Below are 22,885 nucleotides of genomic sequence, written 5' to 3' on the forward strand. Positions count from 1 at the left end.
TGAGTCAATATGGTGATTATTCGGAGATCAATTTGTTTGTGAGTTTAACACCCTGCTACTTTCATGACGGGTGTGAAAAAACAAAATAAATATTGAAAAGAAATGCTGTGTTTCAAATTTGGGAAATGGCTTCTCCCCTACCTCAGTCAGGGGTGACCCTGAAAGCACACACTATTAATTCTTATGAATGGCACCACATGAACATCACAGAGGGTCTGGGAAAAGCAGAAAAAGGCCACCTACTGCTATTGTATCAATATCCAATCCTCTCTAGGTTTCATTTGAGCCTTAAATGTAAAAGATACTACATAGCCTAATAACAGTATCACTAAGCATTTGAGGTATCTCTGCTACATTCCTGAAAGAAAGGCCACACACTACACAATTGTATTTTAGCACATATGGTCAAGCAATCAGGGTGGGTTAAAACATTCTGTTCTGTTCTAAAACCACAGCCTAGTTAGCAAATTGCTCTTCCCATAGGAATCTTGCAAGCTTTATTTTTGGGCTTGGTTGTACCTTCCGGTTCTTTAATGTACTCTTTCGGCTTTGGTGCATTAGCCATATGGCACACCAGCTGACCGAGGGGCTCAAACGTCCTCATTTACACCGACAATAGCACTGTTGCAAAATGTTCCCCTTTCTGTTTTCTATGCAAAACCCACTTTCAAAACCAAGATAAACGGCAGGGAACATATTTGCAGTTGAGAAAGCCATAATTGTGCCACAGCCAAAAAGAATGTGACAAACAATATGACAAAGTGGCCACTTTTCCACTGAAGAAATGACTTTATATCAATACCTTTAAGGTCGCAGGACTTACAAGATTCACCTTACAAAGAAGAACCTCTAATGACCTGTGTATGTTATGTAGTATACCTAAGCTTCTGCTGAAATAGAAATCAATAGGGTTAATGTTTCAAAGGTATGAGAGTGGCTGTTCCTGAGGATGTAGGAAGGAGTTTGCACAGTTACTGGCTGATTTCTGAGGTGATGAATTTTGCCTCTGGGGAAGTGAGTCAGCCAACCTGTACTGCAGTAACATCCCCTTCCAGTCTTCAAGGAATTGTAATTGTGCAAATTGAGACAGCAGCTGCTTAACTATCATTCTGGCCTTGGGACTGAAATTTTTTGCTTACAGTGAAAGATCATGAGAAAGGATACAAGCAAATTAAAGTGAAAAACAGAGCAAATAAAAAAGAAAAAGTATAGCCACCAAAGAACTGCACTACCAGTATGATTAGTGACATATGCAGCGTATTTTCCTTGACGTTACCTATGTGGCATTATAAGAGTTATTAATGTATACACAGTGCTCTGAAAATACATACTGTAATATGTGCTGTTACCTCTGCCTACTTAGGTATATCACTATGATGGGGTGGACTAGGCTTTACGGCTCCCTACTAGAGGCCTGCGGTCCTGTCACTCCCCACTCCAGAAAAGGTAGTGGAAAGGTCCTCAAAGTATGCTAGAGTGGCTACAGGGAAGGCAGCCAATCAGGGCCCAGGAAGCCAGTATAAAGAAAGCTGCTGGGCCAGAGCCACTAAGTTGCTCTTTGAAGTTCAAGGTATGAAGATTGGGGGATTAGAGGAGTGGGAGAGAGCAGTACTGTGGACAGTTCACCGTGGAGACTTTTTTTGCAGATTGGACTGAGGCCCAGGGGTGGCTACTGAAGACTGGGCTTGGCTGGTAGGAAGAGCTGAAGAACCCTGGAGCGAGTGCTGCTGGGACCTTGAGACAAAGAATGAGGGCACATGCACTTAGCCAGGGGGTGCTCGTGAGAGGTAAGTGTGTCCATGTTACAATCTCACAAGTGATTGCAATCACATTTTTCTCACTATGAAGAACATATATGACTGATTCTCTTATGCAGAACTACTGCTTCTAAATAAAAATAAGAAAATTAGGATTAGAATATCAAAAGAATAACCCAAGACTATACATGCTGCTTCTGTTTGAATCAAAAGTTTCTATAAAGATCCCATAGCTAGCTAAATAGAACTGATCATACAGGAGGAGCTTAGAATGAAGCATGGTTGTTGCACCATTGCAGTTTGCAATGGGCATAGCTCCATATGCAAAGGTCTATAAGGAATAATTATGGTCCAGAGGCACTAATCCTTTAAGCCACTGCACCACTCCAACACAAACAGTCTGGTTTACTCTTTCACACTCTATTCCTGATTTTCTAATTTTTATTTAAAAGTAGCAATTATTCAGAAGGGAATTAATTAAATATGCTCTTCATACTGAGAAGAATGGAACTGCAATTTTTGTGAGATATACTGAAGCAAGCAGAAATAACAACACTTGTAATTGCAATCGTACATTATTACCTCTTGGTAACAATATCTAGCAGAATGTGCAATGTAATAAAATTCCTAGTTTCAAAATTAAGCTTAAATAGCTGCCATGGGGCATTGGCTCATATTTTTTCTCCTTCAAAACGCATGGAAATGTAACATTGATCATGAAATTTACCAGAAAATTAATGAGAATGGATTTATAAACCTTCAAATATATCATTGTATTCCTTGCCTTCCATTGCAAGTTAGTTACTTTAAGGTTTCCTATCATTCATTTTTGATTCCCAACTCCTTCAGATTTGGTTTTAAACAAAGGCCAAGGAATCCCCTGAAGATCTCTGTCCTTTCCTAGCTATAGTCACACAGGCTATGTCTACACAACAGCATTATTTTGAAATAACTCCTTCTGGAATAGCTATTCTGAAATAATTTACTTTGAAATAACAGCTACACACAAAAATGCATTTCAGAATAGCACTCAGCTATTTTCAAAGAGCATATCTGGACATATAGGCCACATACACACAGTACTGCCCTTCTTGAAGGGACATGCGAATAAGTGAGAGAGAAAATTCAAATGAAGCATGGATTTACATACCACACTCCATTTGCATATTCACACACAATATCACTTCTGGAAGACCCTTTTCCAGAAGCAAAAACAGCCATGTAGACAGGGTTCTCTCAGAAGAAAACCCCCTTCTGGAAGAACACTTATTCCTCAAATCTGGCCCCTTTTTGAAAGAACACGTGGAGCATCTACACACAAAATGTGCTCTTTCAATCTGAAATTGAAAGAATGCAGCTCTTCTTCCAGAAGCCCTCTTCCACTCCCAGATCAGGAAGAGGGCCTTCTTTTGAAAGATTCTTTGCTTTAAAAAAAAAAAAAAAAAGCATGTGCTGATGCTCCATAGGCCCTATTTTCAAAAGACCGGTCCTCATGGCATCAGATTTTTTGATCCCCTGACCCGTTCTTTCAAAACTGCAGGGGCTGTGTGGACACTCTGTATTGAAACTGCGGATCAACCTTTCAATCCACTTTTCTGTGTATGGATGCACTCTTTTCAAAAGAAGTTTTTTCAGAAGAGATCTTCCACAAGAACTTGTTTTAAAATATCACCGCATATTAGACGTAGCCAGTGTCTATTTTGAAAGAGTGCCATTGGACGCTATTATGACTTATTTCAAAACAGTGCTATTCTGTGTCTTAACAGTGCCTATTTCAAAATAGCTATTTTCAAATACGTGTTATTCCTCCTGCAATGAGGTTTACAAAATTTGAAATAACGTGCCTGCTATTTTGAATTTATTTAGAAATACTGTGTGCATAGTGTAGAAGCTTGCAAATTTATTTGGAAATAATGTCTGTTATTCCAAAATAACAATGTTCTGTGGAAGTGGCTACAAAGACATAGCATAGAAATAAAGTAAAGGAAACCCATTTGCTGAGCCAATATAGCTTGAACATAATTTACTTATTTTCTACTGATCAGTTCATTACCTACCCCAACTTGACAAGCATAGATGAAGATGTTATCATTAAAATGTTGGTTTTACAGCTATGTCTTGCCCCATATCTTACTTACCACCAAACTTTAATAGGTGGCTGAGCAATTGAATTAATTTTCCAGGACATATTTACAATGGAAAACTATGGCTGAATGAGTAAAACTAAGACACTTCTTTGCTGCCAGAATCAACAACCCTCTTCTAAGAAAGCTATGTCACCCTCACAGCAGGTCAGTTATAGGGACAGTCAACTGCTGCGTTTTTACCAGTAGCAACTTGTGTGGTGATGGAATGGTGGAGAGGTGGTCTTGATAACCAGGTCACTGGACTATGTGTGGTAGACAATTACCATCTCATTGAAAGAGACGGGACAGAAACATTGGGCGAGTGAAGGGGCAGAAGCCAGCAACAACATGCGAGGTGAGAGTAGGAGCCAGTGCTTCAGCATTACAGAAAGTTAAGACAGAAAAGGATATAATACCAAACCATAGGCACCCTTAAGCTTCACTAGGAAAGAGTTCAAAGGAGAGTGATGACACTAATTCAGGGAATGGAAAGATGAGATCAGTGGGAGGAAAAGCTTCAAGAGACGCTTGTTCAGCATAAGTAAACAGGAAATAAAGACTGCAGTGTATTTAGTAATCTGGATGTTTAGGTACCAGACCTCAGCTGGACCTGGTTGTTGGCACAAGAAACAATGCCACTGTTGCGACTAAAAACCCACTGTTAACTGTTTAGGGCACTTTTGCAGGCACACAGTGTGTTGAGAGGTCAAGGGCCCTTCCCCATACCTGTATCTTTGTAAACCCGATTCAGTGGCCAATGGAAAATTCAAAAGAATGGTGCACCTTGTCCTTCCTGTTGAACACTGGAGACTTAGGCCGTGTCTACACGAGCCCCAAACTTCGAAATGGCCACGCAAATGGCCATTTCGAAGTTTACTAATGAAGCGCTGAAATGCATATTCAGCGCTTCATTAGCATACGGGCGGCAGCCGCACTTCGAAATTTACGCGCCTTGCCGCCGAGCGTCTCGTCCCGACGGGGCTCCTTTTCGAAAGGACCCCGCTTACTTTGAAGTCCCCTTATTCCCGTGAGCTGATGGGAATAAGGGGACTTCGAAGTAAGCGGGGTCCTTTCAAAAAGGAGCCCCGTCGGGACAAGATGCGCAGCGGCGAGGCGCGTCAATTTCGAAGTGCGGCTGCCGCCCGTATGCTAATGAAGCGCTGAATATGCATTTCAGCACTTCATTAGTAAACTTCGAAATGGCCATTTGCGTGGCCATTTCGAAGTTTGGGGCACGTGTAGACACGGCCTGAGAGAAGGCTCATACCTCTGACAAGTGGAATCGTTCCCTGACCTCATTGGCATAGGCTGGTGTAGTTCTAATTTGTCTCATGACTTAAAACAGCCATGTTAAAACATTTATTTCCCTTGCTAGAAAAACAACTCAGTTGAGCAAACGCCTCAGTAGAGTTTAATAACAAGTGCTGAGTGAGCTCTTCTACAGTAACAATTGGCTATAATGGTACTTCCAAACTGAGTCTTTTCAGACCATGAGGATTCCACAACTATATAACACAGACTGAATTTCACATAATTCACCAATAATAATAATATCATCCAAGGGCACGGAGGTTATTGCCATCAATGATTCCCTATGGCACTGTTAACCACTTAGGCAAAGATCAGACTTCCCAACATGCGGAGAATCCCAGCATAAGCTACCAGTTGGCAAAACTGCACCCTTAGTAGATAATTTAGGGGATCTGACCACAGAAAACTCAGGTCATCTGACCTTGCATTCCAAATTTCCAGATTACTCAATCTTGGACAGTATGATAGTTCCTGGGGGGTAAGATATCAGCAGCAAAGCATGACATACAAATGCACCTCAAATACATAGTGTAGTCAGCAATTTCCTGTAGGGAAAAAAATTAGCATTTGACAACCAGTATCTGGTCACATGAAAGAGTCATTGCTGTGTTGTAATGAATGCCACTGGAATTCAACAGTCTATTGTTTGTGATTCTGGTACTGTGCCTGGCTAGTCAACCTACGTCCAGACAGTCTCATTTTTGTCTCTGTGATTCAAAAACATCAGAAACAGAAATAAGGCCAATATCATTCCTTTTCAGTTTCACTCACAGTAGAACCTGTAGGCCTTTTCCATTGTATGGCATTGCCCCATCTTCAGGAATGTCACAGCATCAATAAGCTAGTGTTTCCACAAAGTCTTGTTCTTCCTAGAAAACATGGGAGCTGATGGACTCTCTGGGTCCCTGGGCAAGGTATGTGGGGGTCTGACTCAGAGCTCCTGGCAGGCATGGGGCCTCAGGCAGAAGGGTTAGGGCTGGTGGCAGGCAGCCCTTAGCACCACCCATATTACCCCGCACCCCTCCCCCTGATCTCAGTATCATCCAGAATGCGCCAACCAAAGCTCTGAAGTGTGATGCCTGGGGCTCTGGCAGTAATTTAAAGGGTCTGGGGCACCCTTTTAAAGGGCAGTTGCCCTCTTTGCCCTCCCCCTCTTCAGTGAGCCTTCTGAAAGGTACACTTCATCCACATTACAAATAAAATCACAAAAAAGTGAACAGTAAACACACCAACCCACCTAACACCTAGTGATATAAGAGTCGTGACCCTTAGCCCCAGGACTTTTTAGAGTTAACAATGTGAACAGCCAGCTGAACAGCATCTCTGATCTTTGGCTGCGCAAACTCCAGTTCATGAAAGAAACTCAACGTTTTGACTTACAGTTCTGATTTTGGTATGTTGTGATCAGAAATATTTTTAAATAGTGTACAATCTCCTCAAATTAGAGTACACATTAAAAAAGAGAAAAAAATGATCATTTTTATTGTTTAGTTTCATAGTGTAGTCACATTATTTCTTTTCAATAAAGAACAGAAGTCAGAGATAAAAAGACCACCTACCACTTCTCTTGCCAGGCCTGATAATTCTACACAGTACAATTTCTAGTGCTCAGTACCCCAGCTGATGGGCTTCCACCATTTCCTTTAGAAGGTTGTTTCAAACTCTTATTCTAATACCTCCTGCATCTCCCTAATGTTAACACATACCTTGAAGGCATGAACTAGTCGTCTTAAGTGGTTCGAGCTGTTCAATACCAGAAACATCTATATCAAGGGAGCATAACAAGGCAGAAGCCATTCACAGATTTCAGGACTTGTTAATATGTTCACAGCTCAATGATTATGTGTGAGTAGTTATTTTTCAGTTATTTTTCTTCTCTTCCCTCTTTTCCCATTGCCCTGTCCCACCCTCCCTACATCTCCTTCCTTTTGCTTTCTGTTTAGCTGGTCCCCTCCTAGCTAAATCCCACCCCAAAATGTAAAATGAACAAATTGAGAGCAATAACGTATAATATGTGGAAGCCATCAGACTGTCACACACTGCTTGTACATTCTATCCTTTTCCCCTGTCCTGTCTATCTCTTGTTTATTTAGACTATAGAAAGTTCTTGGAGCAGGGACTCTCTACTACTCTGTGTTTGTACTGTGCCTGGAACAATGGGCCTCACTCATGATTGCCTCTGAGGCACTATTGTAATAAATATAATGATAGTAACTTCAGAGAGCATGGCTGAAGATCATGTACAGAAACTGGTGATTTATTTTTTCCAAGATATGATGTAGATTAGTCACTATTTCAGTATCCACTCTGTGTTTTAATATAAAATAATTTTACTAAGAGGTAAATGCCTATTTCTAAGTCATGCACATGCTTTTGAAGAGAAAGCTTTGAATTATATTCTCAATGGCTCTTCATATATTCTACTAGTGGCACTTCTAACCACAATAAATAGCATGACAACAGAGACATATAGGTGAAATCAGCTTCTAAGAACTCAAGTTAACAGACAACTGAAGTCAATTAAACACATTTGGCTCATATAGGAGTAGATCTGGAGAGTTATGTAAATAAAATGAATATTGCCTTCTTACGTTTTAGCCATTATGTCAATGTTTCAATTTGCATGTGCATTATCATTTTTCTACATGTCAGTTTAACTCTTTAGCACAATCATTTAGAGGCTAGCATCTTTCCATAAGCAGAGACTTTAGATCTAATCCTGTCTCTCCAATAATGACCATTAGCTGATGCATCAGAAGCAGGGAAAGAGTCCAAATAAAATACCTGTTCATTTGTGCAAAGTTGCAGATGGTGGTAATTTAGTAGTGTACAAATACTCTAGAATGTTCTGTGAACGTCTTCTCAAATCAAAAACTGATTCCACTGCGTTTGTGCCCTTTCATTTTCCCCCTCTCTGAATACCTTAGCTACTGACTTTCCCAGAAGGAGTGTTTGCAGAAACAAACCACATTGCAGACAAATACTATAGTACAGAACCTTCTAAGAAAGTCACTGCTTAGATCATAAAATAGGGAGTCAGACTAAGAACTGTATTTTAACAGTTCTGCTCAGCCAGTAATGGAGCAGAAATATATCATGTGACCCATGGTCAACATTTCAAAGCCTGGGTGGCTAAATATCAGTTCCTGAATTCATATTTAGGCATTGAAATAGAAGCAGTTTGCAGTTAATGGGAGCTTAAAGTGTTACTTTTGAAGAAAAAGGAAATGAAAATCATGCAATGAATTATTTACTCAGTTCTAATATAAAAAATGTCTCTCCTTGCTTTCCCCAGCTGGTGATCATATTCTTGATCCAGAAGAAACTATATCCCCCCTTCCACCCCCCTTTTTTTGTACTTAGCTGTTGAGCCTGCAAATTGAATTCTTATCAATGTCAATTCCATTTTTCAACATCTTACTCACCTATTTGTCTTATTAATATCTGGCAGCAGCAAATTCTACAGATTGATTAGATGCTGCATCAGAAAGTGATTTAGACATTAAATTTGTTGACTTTCAATGTTATAGACTATCCCCTCGTTTACTTCAAACTATACAATAGATAAGAGGAGCAGCCAAGTGGCTTTCATTGTACTATTAGTTGTTTTACATTACGCCTACCCTTACAGAGATAATCCTAGTCTTTTGCTTGCCAAACAGATTAATTTCTCTTTGACAGAACCTGTTTCCCCAAAATGCACTATGATGCTAATGGTTTTCATTAGCCCAGGACCTAGGTTGAGAAAATGGTTGGGGTGATCTACTTAGTAATAGTATGAACCATACTTTAGCTTCATTTGCTGTTGGCCCAGTATTGTACTCTCCAACCAAAGAACTGAACAGTCAAACAAAATCAAAGAGATTCCAGATTAAAACCTGATAACATCAAATTCAAAAGACCGTAAAGGAAAGTTTCTCCTGTAAATCCACATGATGTTCAAATCAAACAACAGACAAGATCATTTTGAAACTGCTGAAATTTGATGACATCATATGCTTGTGTGGCCAAAGAATCATAGAATCATAGAATACTAGGACTGGAAGGGACCTTGAGAAGCCATCGAGTCCAGCCCCCTGCTCCAATGGCAGGACCAAGTACTGTCTAAACCATCCCTAACAGACATCTATCTAACCTGTTCTTAAATATCTCCAGCGATGGATATTTAAGAACAGGTTAGAATGTGCAAAGAGAACTTAAAAAAACAAGCCAGCTATTCTATGGAGAGCTTTTGATGACACTGAAAACCACCAGTGACCATGTATTATCCAAAGGTAAGAAACTTGTGACAAGTTTGTTCCATTGAAAAATTCTAGAGACATCATCTACTAGTAACAAAAATAGCGAACAAAGTAAGGGATAAGAAATGATGGACCAGAATAACATGCCTATTATTCCATCAAGGGATTTCTGGTGACATTGCAAACTTTGAAAGCAGAGTTAGGATAGTTTGCAATATCATCAGAGCCCTGAAAAAAACTAATGTAATTTTTATACACAACTGATTATTTTATAGGTAGATAGCCAGAACAATTACATAAACAAACAGTTTGTAAAGAAGAATCAAGAGTTTATGATGTAAATTGTCTCCTGTTTTCTTTCAAATAAGCAAGCAAATGCTAAAATGGCTCAGCCATGAGAGTGAAGAACAATTAAAATGCACAGTTGAGCAAGCAGTTTCAGTCTAAAATCTGCTTTCCATTCTCTCCCCCACTGGAAAGGCCCCAAAAACTTTAAAATAACATTGGGTTATATTGAAACAATTTCAAAACAGGAAAAAAATGTTCAGAGAAGCACATTGGCCAATGAAGGGTGAGAGGGTCAGTCTTGGGATGTGGGAGGTACAGGGAACCAAAGCATCATCTTTAATACATGTTGAAAATAAAAGGAATAAGGTACAGAGCTTAAAACCTCCTTCAGGAATGAACAGGGTGGTGGTGGGGACATATGCAGCAAATATTCTTTTCCATTCAAATGGCAGAAGTGTGCTGCTGATGGCTTAAAGTGTCACTGTCAGTGTAAAAGGAGCCCAGAAGTAGGGACCGAAAGCTGTGATTGGGCTGCAGAACTTTGTGTTTCTAAAGGGTTTTTACAATGTTTCCACTCCAGCTATCAATCAGAACTTTTATTAAACTGCAAAACAGACGTCAGATCAATGGTTGTGTTAGAAACATTTTGAGTGATGGATGATGATGGAACAATTCCAGCATCCATATATTATTAAATACACATGTACGCTATTCTTTCAGTGTTTCCATACAGTGCAGATCTACTCCCCATGCTATCCCAGTAAAATATTACGGAAGAGAGGAGCTAATCATAGACAAATATAAGGAAACCAGGGCTTACTAGAATTTACATCATGGTTATAATAAACTGGTAAAGGAGAGGAAAAAATCAGGGTTAAATCTAGCTCTCTGTCCTTAGGTTAAGTCGTTGGACCATCCTTTTTAAAATAACAGCAGGAGCTGAGGAAGGATTGTCTGGCTTAATCAGAATTTTTAGGTTTTTCTCAGTTCTGTCACAATGGTGACATTATTTAGGCTTAGGTATCCTTTACTTGCACAGTCTGCCCTCTGGCATATTCTCGGTGCAATTCCTGATTCCAGGCAGGGATGTGCACGTGGTCAAGGCAGCACAACCATCATCAAATGTATTACTGTTGTCAAGGATATTTCTAATGAGTATTAGCGTTTTACGTGGATAAAGTGCAGAACATGTGGAGACAAGGGGTGAAATCGACATGCACAACTCAAGGTCATGCTATAAAGCTGCTCTGGAGCCCCTCTCATTAGTTTTGTCCACCAAAACTATCCCTGCCTATGGGCTGGAGTATTTGCTGTACTTGTACTTTTCAGAGGAGGGATTCCGGGACGAATGGATCTGACTAAATGGAGACTTCCAGTCACTCTCCTGGTCCACCACCTTTAGGGCTGTACATGCAGCATCTATAGTCACAGGTGTGGCTATCAGACCTTTCCAGTCATGGGTAGGTGGGAAAAGCTTGAACTCTAGCTAGAAGTGGAAGGTTGCCACAGATAACTAAAGATTGATGCAAATAATACAGATTCATCACGACATTATAAATTTAATCTCAACTTTTCCTGTAAACAGGGAAAAAGACAAAAATGCATTGCAAAAAGCCCCACATGCTAGGTTTTCCTGGCAGGCCACTTGTGTTACTGCTAAAAGGAAAGAGAGGCCTCCCCTTAACTTAACTTAGCTACACTATAATGGTTTCTTGATATGTAGATATATATAAAAGCAAAGCCTCAGTCCTACATCTTCCTGTGCACTGCTAATGACTTTCTTTTACTCATCAGTTCACAGATAGCCCTTTACATAGATGCTGACTTCGGCTTTTCCAGTGAGTCCCACACACAGCTCTGCCTCCTCCCCACCCGGCCTTGCCCCCACTCTGACCCAGAGGCCCTGTCCCCCACTCCATCTATTCCTGTCCACTCCCCTAGACCCCCCATCTGCTCACTCCTTTCTGCACTTTCCTTCCTGAAGGGCAGTGAGGCTGGAGGGGACAGAGAGGAGCCAGTGGGGGGCAAACCCACTCAGGAGATGGTAGGGGCATAGAGCCAGTGGCTCAACAGCTTATTGGCAGCCAGCTCCAATGCCACCAGAGCAGCAGCCCTGGCCAGCCCTGAGAGTGCTGAGCATCCACATTTGTTCTCTGTGGGTACTAGAGCTCCTGAGCACCAATGGAGTTGGTGCCTACAGACCTTTACACAATTCACAGAGAATGCTAGTCAATTTGGGATTCCTGTTCCCAAAACAGGCTTCAGGCTGGCCCTTAAATGGAGCTGTCCAACCAGCTTTATGTCGGCCTTCATTGGGCAAGAATAGTATGTTTCCAAAATGCAGGACTGGCAAACCTTCTGCAGCCAAATCCACACTATGTGTGAGCTTGCATTTTGGAAACACATAGTCCTTACTAAACCAATGGCTTGGATCACATTTGCAACTAAGCTTACAGCAAATTCTTCACTTGGGCACTCCCAGGATGGTTTATCTGTCCCAAACATGTTTTATGCTGATCATCAAAATGGTTTGTCTAAGAACATAAACGCATAAAAGACTTCTAATAAAAATTCTTTGCATATGGGATTCTCTTAGATTAAACTGAGACAGTTTACTGCTCACATAAAGCAGAATTGTTTATGACTTTTTGGCCTGTTTGTTGAAAACAAGCTGGGTGAAACGTATCCAGTGACTATAGCCCCCTGCTGCAAATTCGTAAAGGACAAATTTAAAAATACATGCACAACTGAAATTTTTACACGTCTGAGATTGCTAATAAAATGTGGTTCAGTTGAGTAGCATTTTTTTCCTAGCTTGGCTGGAATTGCTGTGTTTTGTGCCTTGGGGATTCATGAATGCTAGTCCAAATAAATGTAAGAATCTTCTCAAGCTTCAGAATCTGAGCATTCTTCCTTCTCTTCAGAATGCTAGAATGTTGCTTTAATTAATATCACACATCCTGAAGGCAAAGGTATAGCTACATAATGACTATCTTAAAAGGGTACAAAATGACTCATACAATGCAGTAATACCAAATATAATATGACTGGTCACGCCATGTGAGACATCTATGAAATAGTAACCAAGAGGCCACTAGAAGAGGCTTGATGTCCAGTGGAGATCATTAACTGGATGTTTCCTGGTTTTACATGAAGATATTAGAGGAAAATTTTCTAAATCATCCAAAGGGTTTACATCTTCATGATTCTCTCTGATGTCAAAAAAAGACAAAGTGCAAAATTCTCAAGAACTGCTTCAACATACCCTTACTGTGCTTTAAACATTCATGTTTAGTTCAGTCAGTATAATGGACACAATAGCCTTCCTTACATCCCAGTGCCAATGAAAATAATAATAGTGAGAAAACCTCTGAAACCATATTTTTGTTTGTTTTGTTTATTGGCTGAAAAATATGTTAACTCATCTTTGTAACAGATGTTCTTCAAGAAGGGCTGTTCATGTCTATTCCATTTAGGTGAGTTTGTGCCACATGCATGGCTGCTGGCAAGATTTTCTTTAGTTGCTACCTATAGGGTCAGCTCTGGAGGCCCGTGGAGTGGTACCAGTGTGATGCCCTATCTAAGACCCTGTCTACCCGACCACCCCCCATTTCCTTCTCGATGGCTACTCCAACAGCAGGGAAGGAGGGTGGTTATGGAACAGATACAAGCAACACATCTGGAAGAACAACAGGTACAAATGAGAGTAACCATCGTTTCTTTGAATGTTTGCTAATATCTATTCCAATCCAGTGAGTCACAAGCCTTACCCAGGTGAGGATTGAAGTGTAGCTGACTCAAGAACTGTGATAACAAAGGCAGCATCCTGTATTGATTGTTGCACAATGGCATAATGCAATGTGAAGGTATGCACTGAAGACCATGTTGTGGCTCTGCAGATTTCCTGGAGGGATATGTAAACCAGGAAAGCCATATAAAGAGGCCTGCATTCGAATGGAATGTGCCATGAGAGGTGATGTGGAAAGCTGCCAGGTCACAGCAAGTGCAATACACAAAGTAATCCATGAGGAAATGTATTGAGACAAGACAGGCAACCCCTTCATGTGATCTGCCATTGCTACAAAGAGTTGGGAAGACTTGTGGAAGTCTCTAGTCCTCTCAGTGGTGTGGAAACTGGAGACCAACTTTGGGAGGAAAGATGGGTGTATACAGGTGAAAGAATGTGGATGGAGATTCTGATGCCAGGGTACAGAGCTCAATACCCATCCGGCTTGGTGATGACAACCAGAAACACCATCTTCCAGGAAAGGTACAGCAGGAACTCACGGCCCAGGGCTTGAATGGGGAACCTGTGAGTGCCTTATGGACAAGGCTGAGCTTCCAAGCTCATACAGGGTGCTGGGTTGGTGGGTGGGGTTAATCCAGTCTCTCAAGAAAGCGCCCAACTACGTGACTTGTGAAAATGGAGTGACCAGATTCTCCCAGGTGGAAAGCAAAGATGACCACCTGATGGACCTTATGTGAAACTGCTGTTAGGCCCTGCTGCTTTAGGGAAACCAGGTATTCCAACACTCACGGAATGGAAGCTCCAGGACACATTGGAGGTGCTAACAAGTAAAACACTTCCACTTAGCCAGCTATGTGAGACTGGTGAAAGTCTTCTGACTACTGAGAAGAACATGGCAGACCTGCTCAGAGCAGGCCTGCTTGGCAGTATTCAGCCAGGTGAAAGTAGCAGAGGTCCATGTGGCGCAGGCAACCATGGGCCTGCATCATGAGGTCTGGGAGGAGGAGAAGTGGAATCGGAAGCTGCACAAACAGTTCCAGCAAGGTGGGATACCAGTGCCGGTGGGCCCAAGCAAGAGCTATCAGGATAAACTCCATCTTGGCCCTATGAAACTTGAGGAGAACCTTGTGAATCATCAGGAATGGCAAAAAGGTATACAGCAGGCCCATATTCAAGGAAGAAGGAACGTGTCCTGTAGGGAGTCTGGGCTGACATCCCGGAACAAGCAAATTTGTGGACACTTCAATTGCCCTGATTGGTAAAATGATCCAGTCAGGGAGACCCCTATGGCTGGGAAATGGAGTGAAGGATGTCCAAGCAGAGCAAACATTCAAGAGCAAAAAATGAGGACTGAGGTGATCTGCTAGATGGCTTTGGATATATGGGAGATACACTGCCTCCAGGAGACACACATAGTTGGAGTCACTCATTGTCATGGACTTGAGGCAGGACCTACAGAACTTGAAGCCCTGGGACTCTGGCAAAGCCCATGCCCTGAAGGGGACATAGGTGGAAAGGAGAGACCCCCTTCCCTACTGGTGGTAACTTTACCAACTAACTGAAGACAATTATTTACAATTAGTTACAATTAGTTGCAAAACACGGAGCTAAAAGCACTAGGGACATGTGGCCCCCGCAGAGCAGACTGCCACAGTTCCAACAGCCATCACTGGTGGTAAGAAGGAACTGAGGGGTGGTTAGATCAACAGGATCATATATAGGGCTCAACCCCTGAACCACTCTACCAAGCCCCCCACAGCTGTCCCAACAGGTAGCAGCTAGGGGAAAATCTTTCCAGCAGCCATGGACAAGGTGATTGTAATGGATCCTGATTGTAATGGATATAAGTGAGCACTCAAAAAAGAACATATGCAATAGATGGCAAAGAATCACGAACCAGCATATTTAAGCATCCTGGGAGATGAATTAAGTGTAATATATCAACAAATATGGGGGAAAACATTGAAGTTGAAATAAACTTGAACCAGATCTGGTAGGATAGGAGACTGAATGACGTATGTAAAGTAACTGTATAAAAAAGAAACAAATGTCATATACCAAAAATATATATATAACTGCAAGACTCATAGAATGAACTCCTATACCATGTTAGAGACAGTTAAATTTTTCCTTTAGTTAAAAAGGCCTGAAGTGCTATGAGTGAAATATTAAGAAAAATTCATATAAAGGGTATAATAGATCTTCTATGTAACTGTTAAAAATTAATAAGCTAAAAAAGGAGCCATGGAAATATTAAAAGAAAAGAATGAAGTATTGGAAGCTCAAGTGCGCGGAAATGTCCTTGGAAACTCAGACATTAATAAAACATTTTGTAAAATAGAAACAATGTAGCATATTCTCTGAATTTACCGTTCCTGTTGTGCCCAAGGAAAGGTGATTCATCTGTTGGGTCAGAGGGCCCATCATGCTTGTTGGCTGCATTGACATAGTGTGGTCCATTGTTGGTGTTATCACCGCACCCTGCAAACACACATCAGTGTCCTTTAATGAATGAAGTTGGCTAATGCTTAATATTAATCTTAAAAAGAGACTAATCTTTGTGCCATGTGAAATACAATGAGTTCCTGCTGACAACCAAAACACACATATATATGACTTGTGAGGAAGTACTATGCCAGTTACAATTCGATACCATTTTTGGCTTCACTGATTCTAAAAAGGATATGGTCTGCTTATGGTGAACGTTACTGTACATGGCAAAATGCCTGTCATTTACGTTTTCCATATTCTACATGGAACAATCTTACTCACAGACACTACACATATGTCCCCCACTTCCCCTGGTTTTCAAAACTTTTGGTCTCTGATAGATTTAACCTATAATGGTAATTAACTTGTTTTTTTGAACCTCTCAAGATACCTTGTTTGTGATATTTTCCAGCTGATTAAACAAGACTACAACCCTTACAGGATTGACACCCATTTAAAAAAAATACATGTATGCAGGTTTTAAATGCACTGTCCCCACTGCATGGCACCAAAGAGGTCAATAACAGTCCGAAGATAAGGGAAGGCAAGCATAAGACTCTAAATAAGAGAAAAAGAATACCAAACAGTGTTGTGAGGGAGATCTGCTCTGTAATTTTCATCAGCCGTTGCTCTCAGCAATCAAAGACCCCATGGCAGTGCACACATTGCTTTGTCCAGAGTTACACAAGGCTCCCACCAGAGCTCCTAAACACAAAATTGTATCCCTGTGTGGGTTAGATGAGGTGTCTCAGGAATGGAGTAAGTCTCTCCTTTTTCCTCTGCCAAGGACGGCATGTGTCCCATTCCTCATGTGCCTCAGTAGGTGATGAACAAGGCACACCTTCTTAGAGTACAGCACTGGCCATAAAAATAACTGAGTAAGGATAAATAACTTCAGCTATTCCCACCTCTCTCTCAATATAAATCCCTCAGTATATTCTGTGTTTGTATGCAACGTAAAATTGTATACAGACACATTGTTAAAGCCTGTAAGAAATGGGATATTTTTGATTAAAACATTTGTCCCCCTTTTATAATCCAGATATTCCAAATTCCAGGTTATGTATATATTAATAATTTAGATACAATGAATGAAAGGGTGAAATGGTTCGCTTAGGGAGATAGTACAGCATGTGGGATAGACACCACCCCCCCCATGCTTTATGTTACATACCAGACAACATTCATTTGCATTTGTGTAAGTCACTAGAGGAATGCAGCAAACATAAAATTTCCTAAAGATAGTTGCGATGGCCCACTATGCATTCTCATAAACATCAACAGGCATATTAGTGAGTATATTTCGATTCCTTCTTTATGCGTCGTATTTGACTGGTGAACTTAAAGTTACCTCCGATGAAATGACAACAGAATTCATTCAAATTAACTTCAATAGTGCCACTATTCCCTTTGGTTGGAACTGCTCCCTGAAACATCTGTATTTCTACAAACCATCATCACATTTTCTTCACCAGATCATCATTGTCTCCTCCTCAAACATATGATGATAGTCTTTTCCTTCACCCTACTCTAGCTATAGCCCTTATTGTAACCCATTTTCTTATTATATTAACAAATGTCACAGAATCCACCCATAGCAAATCTTTTGAGTATAAGAGAAGCTTTTTAACAGTTACTAGGAGTATCAAAGCAGGGGTCTGCTGTAGCACCATGACATAGAAAACTGCATTTGGCCAGGTACTCTGCTTCCTGTAGCCTGGCATTCCGGGGCTGCACCTGAACTTGGTATCTTCAACCATATGTCCCTGAATCTCAACTATGCTATCTGGTTATAATACAAACTCAAGAAAATCTGCAATCATGGTCAGAAGCCAGAAACAGATAATGTTTGTGTGTCCAAACACTAAAGCTTGAATTGAGTTTAACGTTAAAAAAATTATCCTAGACATCTTTGCAAGCAGTTTTCTCCTTTGCCCTGGAGGCAGCCTATTCCCTCAGAGATGTCAGTGATGGATGATTTTAGCTCCTGTCTATGATAGGACATGCAAAAATGCACATATGCATTCCCAGAGCATATGTGTGTGGCTGATCAATTAAAGCACTGTCTGGTACACGGAAATAACAGACTCCTAACAGTAGTAGCAGCAATTAATCTGGGAGGCTCCCAAGGACAGTAAAAGCCTAGCTCACCTTTCTGATAGTTCTGTTGCAAAAGGCCCAGTTGGAGGTACTTGGTTTGATTACAGATGTGACAGACTAATGGCTATTCCAGTGCAGAAATTCAGAAGCCTGGCAATCAAGGACAAACAGCAGCAAGGAAAGTTTTGTGATTCAGTATTGTAAATATAAATGCCAGACGTGAAGTGGAAAAGTCACTTAGAAAACATTTCTTTTCCGTAAACAAAACACAGTTACTGTGAATAAATTATTTTTAAAAATGCAAAAACAAAAGAAAAGAAAAGGGGGAAATATATGTCCAATAAAAGAAATGCACTTGGGGGTGACAACTATTTTTTTGTTGAAACTCCTGGTTACTGGGAACATAAATGTTATCACCTCAAAGTTTACACTGTCCAGCACACTCAAAATAGGGGTAGGGAACACTCATGGATCTGTAGTTTTCTCATAATAATTTATCAGCTAGAGATAACTTAAAGAGCTTAAGGCTGACAGTTACCAAGAGCAGAAAACTACATGCATTTGCCAGTCCATTAATTCACCAGAGTTCGCAGAATCCTCTCGTGATCACGTAGGGAAAAAATTATCCTTAATTAGGGAAATATGGTCTGGTTGTTAAGGCAACACCAGGTCTCCAAACCATAATGCCTTTCATCAAACATGCTGTCAAATCCATTTGTATCCAACTTATTTAGCTTAGAAAGCAGCAATATCTCATGTCAGATGCTGCCATTCGCATGAAAGGTAATTTAGTTTACTCACAATGTATAGTATGTGTCCTCTCATGGGCCCCACTTGGCTAGTGGCGAAGCTAATGGGAACATATTTTTCATCTTAACATCTCTGGGTGTTTGAATTTATTCAGTTTGTAAACTACACAGAAAAAAGATCTTAATAGACTGTAATTCTATTGAAGGCCACAATTAGCTTAAAAGTAAACATACAGGTGAATTAATGATGACGTTTTTATCCCGTCTTTGTGTAATAAAGTTGCTGGTGCCTGCCAGATTATTTAGGTTTGCATCGCAGTCTCTCAAGGATTCGATTCTCACAGTTTCTGCAAAGGAATTTCCAACATCCACATGGAGTAGACTGTCCAACTGTTACACTTGTCCAGCATGTCACATACTGAAAGGGACTGACTTAGCAATTTTTAAAGGTAATTTCAACATCCTAAAACCATGATGAGTAATTCAGTGAGATTTATGGATTTCTTTTCAGAGACTAGGATCCCAATCACAACTGTTGTTAAAGTACTTCAGCTAAAACTGCATACTTCAACTTATCACGAAAATCAACCTCCTGTGGCCTGGCAAGGGTGGCAGGTAGAACTAAAATATTTGTTGTCTGATAAAAATCAACAAGGCAAAGGATTTATGCTCTTCAAATAATGAAAAGAGGACAAAGGGCTAGTGGTCTGGAATTGTCAGAGGACCAAGCATTCCTGGTAGCAGTTTCACAAACAATTCTACTACCCTGTAAGGTACTGAAAGGGGATATGGGGAATCTAAAGCTTTGTAGTCATACGTGACACCTTTGGTTTTCCAAATAACTCTAGCCTTGCGATTCCTTGCACTGGGATCATTCTAAGCTACTGGTTACCATCAGAAACACCACAGGATTAGAATCCAATCAACACATAAACACTGTTCTCCCCTATATCCTAATATAGTACTTTTATCTTTGTTCATGGGCTGCCTGTATACCTTATGTATCCTATACACAGAGCATATAGAGTAATATGCAGAAGCTGTCACATCTCATAAGAATGTTTTTATATCACAGCACACTTTCTGTCTGTACATTAGACCAACACCTCACCAAAAACATGTACCATTCAGTTAAAAATATGCAGCAGACTTTGAAGCCAAGTACAATATTACAGGTATGCTTGTAAGGTATCCAGGAAAAGATCATGGCTCCTACAGTCTCAGATAACATCCTTGGGATATTAGTTTTTAATGGGACAGATCAAAAATCTATTGAGCAGTTTATTAATTGTTTCATACATTATATACCTCCTCGGCTAATATTTCAATGCACATTTCTTTCTTTGTCAGCAGTCACTGCTTATCCCTTGAGAAGGTAGATCATGACTCCCTCAAGTCTCCAAGCTTCCTCAGAGAACTTAAAATTATGAGGAACGATTCACCATTTCAGCACTATAAGAACCTTTGGCACTACCATTTAAAATGCACTTTCAATGCCTAGAACACTTTGGCAATATGGTACTTTTTCCGAGTTGGCAAGATATTTTTGGTATGGGCCTTGTTACATGACACTGCCAATATTGGATTACCTTTCCTAGAGCGATTAGCGGAGATTATACAGTCAAATAATAATGAACCCCTGGCCGATTCAGAAGAAAAGATTGCCCTCTGAGGAGTACCATGTTACTTATCGTACAAAAGCAATGAGAACATACTTTGATTCAGAAATTTCAAACAATTGATTCTCTTTGTTAATGTACTGCTGTCTCTCTCTTTCTCTCCCTCTGTCTGTGTAATTAAGGGTGGAAGTTCTATGGCCTGTTTTAGGCAGAAGGTCAGATTAGATTATTACAATGGTCCCTTCTGGTTTGTAATTTAACAATATAAAATTATTCACACATTCTGGCTACATCTACACTAAGACAAAACTTCAAAATGGTCATGCTAATGGCCACCTCGAAAATTACTAATGAAGTGCTGAAATGCATATTCAGGCCTCATTAGCATGCTGCCGGCTGCAGCTCTTCGAAATTGTCACATTTCACTCCCACGCAGTTTGTCCAGCAGATAGGAATAAGGGGATTTCAAAGTTGGCGGGGTCCTTTCGAAAAGGACTCCCATCTGGACGAGCCGTGCAGCAGAGAAATGCAGCAATTTTGAAGAGCCGCGGCCGGGGGCATGCTAATGAGGCACTGAATATGCATTTCAGCGCCTCATTAGTAAGCTTCGAAATGGCCATTTGCATGGCCATTTTGAAGTTTTGTCTTAGGGTAGACACAGCCTCTGAACTGAAAAAGAACAAATACGAAAGAGGTATTTATACCTTAGCTCCCTCAGAAATCGATTACTCACAAACAGAAACCATGGACCATTTAGCAAATAAGAACACACAAAAGTGGATATAGGGATTGGCAAATAAATTTACTATACAGTAGTTATTGGAATACATACATTAATATAGAATAATGTTTGGAAAGTCTGGAGAAAGGCTGGCTTCAGAGATAAAGGAATATCTGTTATATGGTGAATAAGCTTTAAAATAGAGGCTAAAACAAGTTTTTTTACTTAGCATTAAGGTGTGGTTTATTTAACCATGCACACCACGGGACACATTGGCTGCACCTATACTAGCATTCCTCTTTTGAAAGAGGAATGCAAATGAGGAACACTGAAAATTCAAATGAGGTGCAGATTTACACATATGACACTTCGTCTGCATATTCATTCGAAATTAGGAAGAAGGGTTCTTTCAAAGATGGGGATTACTTTCAAAAGAGCTGCATTTACACTGCTTTTCTTCTTATGAAAGAAGAATATGCATATAAAGTGCCAGATATGTAAATCTCTACCTCATTTGCATTTTTGATTGTCCTCATTTGCATGCCTCTTTCGAAAAAGGAATGTTACTGTAGATACAGCCATTATGATTTCTTCTGCCATAAACCTGAAGTAATTCTATTGAAGTTTGAATGAAAATTCCACTGAGTTTTATTCAAAATACCCTGTTCTAGGGTCCTTGGCCCATGAATACATCTTTCATATAAAAAGTAAATATATTTGTCTGAGATCTTTTTGTTAATTTATCATTTACAGACTGACTTATATATATATATATATATATATATTGCTCTCTGTGAGGGCAGCAAAAAATCACAGGAAGAAAGGTAAGTATGCTACACTATTATATTAACTAAACTGAGGTTTTTAAGCAATTGCCACTATCAAAAGCGGGTGGAGTATTGCTGCCCCAGTGAAATGCACTCACTTTGAACAACTGTGAGTGTCAACAATAGTTGGATGGCGCATGTTTCACTAGGTGTGCCAGGATAGCTAGTTAGTGCTGGATTTCTAGAGTAATTAGCTATGCTAATATTTTTCTGCTTTTTTCTTGGCGTGAGAAAGATGTTGGTTTGGAAACACAATTACTGGCTGGACAATTATGAAAATTTATAGTAAGCATTTACTTATTTTACTACTTACTTTGTTGAGGATCTCCCACACATGTACATTTATTTAAGAAGTTCCAATGGGTTACAAATTATTGCCATAATATCAGAGCCATACCAGTAATCTTTACTACCAGGAATTATTTGTTTGTTTATGTTTGCTTAGACAAATGTTATACAGTAATAGAAAAATTACATCTTCCAATTAACACGGTATTATTATATTATGAAGTGAGACATGTCACACTATCCATGATGTGTTGTTTACGAATTTATTAAGTTGAGCGAAACTATCAGTTCTACTTACACTTATCAAACCAGGCATGTCTATCAAATGTTAATATTTAAAATAATTGGATAGATGCTCTCGAATTTCTGTGCAGATGACTGTATTTTTGTCTGAGTTTTGAATAAATGGTAACCAAATGTCTAATTCTGTTTATCCCGTTTTGCTGGGTATTTAACTGATGTGTTACTTTTCCACAACAACCACTTCCCTTATATATTGGAACCATTCCTCTGGTTTGGGATTATTTTTCTTTTTTCCACTGTAGTCTAGTGTCTAGTAGCAGATGAGAGAGATGAATTGTTCATTTCTTTGTGTGCGACCATTTCCCCGAGGTAATCCC

General features: G+C 40.1%; 1 protein-coding gene across 11 annotated transcripts in view; it reads right to left on the reverse strand.

Annotated features, from left to right (window-relative positions):
• The window catches only part of RBMS3 (RNA binding motif single stranded interacting protein 3), a 1,098,743-nt gene that overhangs the window by 31,735 nt on the left and 1,044,123 nt on the right, over positions 1 to 22,885 (reverse strand). For all 11 annotated transcript variants that reach the window (XM_074984403.1, XM_074984401.1, XM_074984402.1 and 8 more), the window contains one exon: positions 15,842 to 15,952. In XM_074984403.1, coding sequence (XP_074840504.1) covers positions 15,842 to 15,952 — 111 coding nt within the window. The remainder of the gene's footprint in view (positions 1 to 15,841; positions 15,953 to 22,885) is intronic.

The sequence above is a fragment of the Carettochelys insculpta genome, chromosome 2 (genome assembly GCF_033958435.1).
Source record: "Carettochelys insculpta isolate YL-2023 chromosome 2, ASM3395843v1, whole genome shotgun sequence".
NCBI lineage: Eukaryota > Metazoa > Chordata > Testudines > Carettochelyidae > Carettochelys > Carettochelys insculpta.